General features: G+C 34.0%; 1 protein-coding gene across 1 annotated transcript in view; it reads left to right on the forward strand.

Moving 5' to 3' along the window:
* Positions 1-1,093: 1,093 nt before the first annotated feature.
* LOC111089764 overlaps positions 1,094-7,720 on the forward strand; it is a 44,865-nt gene continuing 38,238 nt past the window's right edge. The window contains exon 1 of the mRNA XM_022402807.1: positions 1,094-1,182. Coding sequence (XP_022258515.1) covers positions 1,125-1,182 — 58 coding nt within the window. The 5' untranslated portion in view covers positions 1,094-1,124. The remainder of the gene's footprint in view (positions 1,183-7,720) is intronic.

The following is a 7,720-nucleotide window of genomic DNA, read 5'->3' on the forward strand; positions in this document are numbered from 1 at the left end:
TCTGAAGGTTTACGACGCTAAAAATCACGTTTCGATACCTGTATTGGGCAGAGCACAGAGAGGCCATTGTATAATTTTGTATTTAACAGCAACCAAACCATTGATATTATAAACTAGGACGAAACTGTTATTTTATTAATTAATAGCTTATGAATAGGAAAGTTTAATATTTAGAACGAGTCCTTACCTTTAGCTTTAACTTCATGCACAAAACTCCAACAACACGAGGTAAGCAGCAGCAGGAAGTGGTACTGACTAGACATGATGTGGACTGAGTAACATTGACAAGTTTTCCCCACGTAATCAATGCTCTGTTTGATTGCTCAATATCCACTCTGTTATCCCCGGCTCAAGGTCATTCCAATACTCCTATCATTATAATTCTTGCTTTTATAAGTCTTTCTTTACGAAATAGTCGGATGGGTGGATCTACAACCGCTACGTGCTAGTCAGTCCTCTGTCTAGCCAAGAATGCTGGAGATTGCTGCGTAGCTCGCACATCGCATCCTGAGTCGGACTCGTTCTCCACAGTAGTCACCGCAAATACTTATCGTTGTGTGGCGCTGTAGCGCAGGGCACGTGGTAAGTTGCCCGATTAAACTGTAAAGCATAATTTGAATTCGCCCGCCAAACAAATACCCCAGGCGGTAGTTTCGGAAACTAAATAATAGAATATAAGAGTATTCATATAGATGTCGCAATAGTTTAAGATAACTGATAGTTTTCACGATTGTAAAACAAATTACCTTGTTATGATATAAAAAAAATTTAGTCTGCCTTTTTAAATGTACTAATTCTTCAGGCAATGTGGGTGATATAAATTGAACGTTTGACTCGCGACACGTTCGTAATTACCAAAAAACTAACCACAGACAAAATACAAAAGGGAAGTGTGTATGGCACTTAAAAATTGTCACTTGAATTTCAATAGGATGCAAGGCAACATAAAATTCAGTGTGTGTGCCGCTAGGTATCATGGGACAGAAATGACCTCGCGCAGTCGTAGAACACTCGTAATGTTATTCGGCGCTCTCGGATAACGTACCGGAGAAAATAAGCCGGCTGTTTGTTAGTTGAAAGCGCCAGTGGATCAGCGTGGTCCTGCACAGAGGGCCAAGAGGGGAATGCCGCACTTCAAATGGTTCTTTCGTCTTCTTCTTCCTACATATCTGGTTTTTGTGGGTAGGTCTCATAACGTATTTAATAACATCCACACATGTTAGCTTTGTTTCTACCGATAACATCTATTTCTATCATGCCAGCTTAAAAAATAACGATAGTGAATGTAAGAATAGGAGGAATACTACGAATTTTAAATAACCTTATAACTTTTACAAACAAAATTTCTAATTCTTTATTTACCGAGCTCTTTATTAAATTGGGGGAATCGTGGCCTAGTGATTATTGCGCCGGATTGTGAAACCAAAGACTGCTCGTTCGCGACCCATTATTATGAAAACGCGTTATACAAATCCCACTATTCGATCAGACAAAAATAATTCTAGAATTTGCGGTAGGTTCCTTTCTCTAGCTGCTTTCCCCCTAATCCATCAGCTCAAAATTAGGGACGGCTATGCGCAAGTAGCCCTTGTGTAGCTTTGCAGAAATTTTTGAAACAAACTTTCTTTAACCTCTTATTCTGGGAAATATTGAATTCAAATACTTTTAACAAGAACATTCATATTTATTTTCAGCTTACTTTAGCCGTCAAACATTTCACTGATCTGAACGTTTAAGCCTATGCTACAAAATTACTTCAATATTTATCGAAAGATGTTTGATTTGACTACGCCTCCAGATCACAGTTTGGAGTATTATTTCTACAGAAAGAATCCCAATCTTTAGAAACCTAACACTAACCTAGAAATTATTCAGTTTTATTTAATATCTTAGTATTATTACTGTATTTATTTTTTAATATCAGTGGTCTTTTTACCTCGTTATTCTTTAGAAATTAAATTTTAAAAAAACACTTCAAAACACTACAGATTCATTAGAGATTTCACTTTTTAAAATGTCCTAATTGTGCTTTATATAAAAATATATTACTTTTCGTTATATGCCTATTTGATACTCTATACAATTCAAAGAATAAGTTAACGTATAATATCGTTACTTCCACAAAAAAGTGAGAATTCTAAAATATATATTTAAACATTAATCGTTTTCCATTTAGTCTTCAAAATTTGCTTTAAATTTAGTAATAAACAAAGTTTCCGTTTTACCTTTCGGTTTCGATGAAGGCAGTTATACCCCATATAGCTACCCCATTGCAAATAACAATGGTTTGAGTTTATGTTTCTCAGAGAGGGCCCAAATCGATGATGCGTTTAGGTGACTTGTGCCTAAGAGGCAGATAAATTAGCCACGTTATTTTTTTACTGACAGGTAAACAGTGCTTGCAGCAAGAAAGTCGGTCATCCGGAGTTTACTCAAAAGTTATCTAACATAATCAACATATCCCGGTAGCTAAAACCTCAGTATAAGGTCTTAAAACTCGTTCATATTCTCCTATATTTGATCAACTAAACATTATTGTTAACTAGCAAATGGATATTTTAAATGGCATTTGTGTAATTTTTAACTCAGTATAACTTTCAACGTATAAACATTTGATGAAATAAACATTATTGTTAGCTAGAAAATGAATATTTTAATGGCAATTGTGTAATTCCTAACTTAGTATTGCTTTCTACATATGAACGTTTGATGAAATAAATTATATAACTATCAGTTGCTTATGTCAGGAAGGTTGTTATTTTGTAATTCATTTTTGTCTGTCAAAATATGTGTTATTTTCTTATGTCAGTATTTATATATTGCAGCTATCTTCATAGTAAATTAAGTAAAAAAAAGTAATATTGACAGGTTATAATAACTTTCAGTTTTGGCAAACATAAGTTAGGTAAAATATATATTACTTTAGAGGGGGTTCTCAAAAGACTATCTTCAAGTTCTAGTTGTTTTTTAATCTGTTTACTTTCTGAAGTTGAACTATTCTAATTCTACAAAAATGTTTATTACTCTGAACTTCTGCGTACTGCGCTAAATGAATGAAATCAACAAATCCAACCTCAGTTTCAAGTATACCTAAATACACCGAAAATCAATGCTATAAAAACTCTAGTTTTCAAATGCTTTTTAGAGAAAATTTCTATATTAAGAAACCTGACCTGGGCAGAACGGTATTGTGAAAAACACCTTAACCGACAGTTTACCTGATGATGACCATACGAGTGGTCGAAAAGTTGTTATAAAGTTTAAAAAATAAATAATATATAATCAACTCACAAGCTTTATCTCTGAACTTTTACCTTGACCTTTTATTAGAAACCTTGTACGGAATTACGACACAAGTTATTCCTTTTACATTCTTTAAGAAATTCTAAACGTAGTATTTTTCGATTTAATTTCAAATTAAGTTTTTATAAAGCTCTGAAAGTTTTAAGGTCCAAGGGCCATATCTGTTTTTTAATAATGAAGGGAATAGAGACATGTTTCGGAAATCTTAATCTAATTAAGAAAATAAAAATAAAAGTTAAGATACGTAGCATTTCAATAACAAAATTAAAGCATAATACAAAATAAAAAGCCAAAAGAAAATTCCTCTAATCAGTAATAATCTCAATAAATTGGATAAGTCTAAGAAACAAGGCGTGATAAATTCATAACAGTTAATAGAACTTACGTGTGATAACAGTGTGTTCCGTGATTAATTAATAACTAATAGTTATCACAGCAGTGCATTACGTAACAAATTAGATTAACTACTTGTCATAACAGTAAACTAAGTAACAAAGTAATATTCACTAATTGTCATAACAGTACATTCTATAACAAAGTAATATTCACTAATTGCCATAACAGTAGATTCTATAACAAAGTAACATTAACTAGTTATCATAATAGTACATTATGTAACAAAGTAATATCAACTAGTTTACGCAACAGTACTGTTGCGTCTCCGTTCGTTAGTTAATTTTCCGTAAATTTCGTTCCGACGAAACTTTAGCGACACAAGTCCTTTCTTAAATAAAACTGGTTCATTCTTTCTGAATACAACTTTGCAATATACTTAATTTCCACAGTGGCGCTATAACAAACGCTATAATTCACAACGAACGTCTCACGTGCTCAACTCAACAATACTCTGTCCGCAGTTCAATTACACATTACATTACATTGTTCCTTGGCCGGTCTTATATATACAAGACTACCCCATTCCTAGTAGTCTCCCGACGCTTCATGAACGTTCTAGAAGCACGTGGCGTGTTACTAGCGTCACGTGACCTCCGCTGTCGTAACAGTACATTAGATAACTATCAGTTGTGACACGTAAGTTCTATTAAATATTAAGAATTATCACTCCTTATATGCAATACAGTAATATTAGCTAATTAGTAATTGTAAAAGTTTGCCCGCAATGGCCAAGTGGTTACGACGTTCGACTAGCACTCTGAGGGTCGCGAGTTCGAACCCCCGTCCCACCAAACACGCTCGCCCTTTCAGACGTAGGGGGCGTTATAATGTGACGGTCAACCCCACTATTCAATGGTAAAAAAAGTAGCCCAAGAGATGGCGGTGGGTGGTGATGACTAGCTGCCTTCCCTCTACTCTTACACTGGTAAATTAGGGACGGCTGGTGCAGATAGCCCTAGTGTAGCTTTTCGCGTGCATTATGTAACAATTCATAATTGACTAGTTATCATAACGGTGCATTATGTAACAAAACAATATTAACAAGCTATCATAACGGTAATTTTAACTGATCATAACAGTGCATTATCTAACAAACCAATTCTGAATAGTTGTCTTAACAGTATCTTATATATAAGAAAGTAATATTAGCTAGTTATCATAACAGTGCATTATGTAAAAAAGCCATATTAGCTATTTATTTTAGCATAACGGTATGTAACAAAGTAATAATGACTAGTTATCGTAACAGTACATTACGTAGCAAAGTATTATTGACCAACTATCTCAAATGTACATAAAACAAAGTAGTATTGACTAGTTTACATTACTTAACAAAGTGAACCTTGCTATTAATATCTATGTCTCGTAGATAAAATCTAGACCTGTAAATCTTGCTATTAAACTTTATATCTTGTAGCTAGAAAGTGATTCGGTAAGACCTCCTATTTAACTATAAATTTGTTTGTTTGTTTGTAATTAAGCACAAAGCTATACAATGGGCTATCTGTGCTCTACCCACCACGGGTATCGAAACCCGGATTCTAGCGTTGTAAGTCCGCAGACATACCGCTGTGCCACAAGGGGGCTTAACTATAAATAACGTAAACATTCAAAGTTATCCTTCAATTGGCGTTTCTATTAATACATTTTCTATAAATCTAGCGAAAAATTGATAGATGAATTGTTATAGTTACTTATGGTTGGTTTGTCTGAGTGGACGTTCTTCATTTGGTATTGTTACGACAGCGGAAGTCACGTGACGCTAGTAACACGTAATGAACTTCTAGAAAATTCATGTCCCTTCCTGAAGTCTCGAGTGTTTACTAGATGTACGGTATTCTTGTATATAAGACCGCCAAGAACAGACGGCAACAATGTAATTGAACTGTAGACAGAGATAGAGACTGACGATTGAGTCGAGCACGGGAGTCGTCCGTTGTGAATTATAGCGTTTGTTATAGCGTGACTGTGGAAATTAAGTGTATTGCAAAGTTGTATTCAGAAAGAATAAACCAGTTTTATTTAAAAAATGACTTATATCGCTAAAGTTTCTTCGGAAATAATTTTTACGGAAAATTAACTAACGACCAGAGACGTAACAGTATCTTAGAAACTTATACATAAATATTCTGTTTGATTTAGTTGTTGTTTTCACTTCCAATGCATCTTTCATTTTGTATTTTAGAACTAGTTGACTGAAACATTGGTTGAATATTCATGTTAGATTTTGTAGCAAAGAAGCATCAGATTGCTATTCTTTGCTACAGCATCCATCATGAATATCAACCTGATGCTTCTTTCGATCAGTGTAATATTTGGATTTTGTAGCTAATAAAAAGTGAAGCATCAGGTAAATATTCATGTTGGATGCCGTAACAAAGAAATAATGAAATATCAGTTTAATATTCTCGTTGAATGTTGTATCTAAGAAAGAAACGGTGAAACATCTGCTAATATAGATGTTGTTACGTTTTGAGAATTTGAAATAATCCAAGGCCGCGTTAAATAGTTTAACTTTAAATAGTTGAGACGTACATTGGATTTAGGTTTAGAAATACGCCGGTATTTTATTTAATTTACGCTATTTGCCAACAAGATTGATTCACACCATTTTTGGTTTTGACACATATAAGCTTTAATACATATATACAACACTATAAACTACAGTAGCAACCATTAATTATTACAAACAAAGTTTTATAGACAGAAATTTCAATAACTTACAAATAGCCTAAAATCGTCTTTCTAGTTCAGAGTCTCCTTGATATCCAGCAAGGTGTCCGTACAATAATTGGCGGGAAACTAGCTAGCTTTGTCAGGCACTGAATTGCTGGACCGTTGAGGTAAGGTAATATTTTCACAAAATCACTAATGCCCGTTGAAAAAGTAGTAATATTCTTGGGAAGATATTAACATTTGATGGGAATTCACTGACGTTCGAAATTTAAAACTATTCCTGGTCAAATGTCGTATATTTTCCTGTTGATAGGGTTAGCACAATCACAGTTTATAGCTTACACGGTTATAATAATTTCAGAGTAGACCTGTCTCTCTTGTGTTGTCTGTTGTTTGTTGATTTTGGGCGCGATGCCTTTTTATAGGCGCTATCACACTTTCTAGAAATTTCCGATATCGCGATTACGGAAATTGATTCTTTATTCACGAATGTTCTATAATCTTGAAGAATTGGCGGGAGTTTCGCCATACGTAACTAACACGGTAAGGTAAACACACCATCAAATATAAACTTATTCGAAACAAATGTTGACATCAAAATAAATATATCACAAATTCGTTATGCGCAACACATATCTGATAATACAAGTCACGCCTATTTCTAAATACAAATTCAATCCAAACAATGTTCATATTAAAAATAAATACATAATAATAAATTCGTTACAACGTTGTTTTAGCAAAAACGATAAAATAACAAGTGAGAACTGATGTTGGGAGTTGTAACGAAGCAAAAGTAGCCAATTATTGTTGTGTTGAATCATGTAACTGGTCATCTTTTTGTTCATTGTAGATCTTACTCGGTACTTTTTGTTGTTTGTTTAATGAGAGGTATCAATGTTTACCTAAAGTTACAAACGGTGCCATCCTAGTTAACTCAGGAAGTCTCGCCTGAAATAATTAAAATATTATCAAAGAATGTTCTTAGAGGAAAAGGATTATTAATACGTCGAAATTAAGGCTATGTGTCACCTAATGGTTTCCACGCCAATGCGCATGACCTTTGTTGAGTTCTGTTGTTTTGCCGTTGACAAATAATCAACAGTTTCTTTAAGTGGTTACAAAAGTTCATTATAGAAGTTAGTCTGTGATTCCGAGTTTCAAATTTCGACTCTGTTATTTTTTCATTTTTCGAGTTTCAAACTTACACCATCTCATTTCTTCTGCTTCCGAGTCTCAAAGCTCGAATGTGTTGTTTCTTGTTTTTTCCGAGTCTAAAAGCTAGACTTAATTAAAATTCGGTGACGAGGAACCCACTTTGAGGCTAATAATGGCTGGAGACGGC

This window comes from Limulus polyphemus, unplaced genomic scaffold (assembly GCF_000517525.1).
Source record: "Limulus polyphemus unplaced genomic scaffold, Limulus_polyphemus-2.1.2 Scaffold128, whole genome shotgun sequence".
Classification (NCBI taxonomy): Eukaryota; Metazoa; Arthropoda; class Merostomata; order Xiphosura; family Limulidae; genus Limulus; species Limulus polyphemus.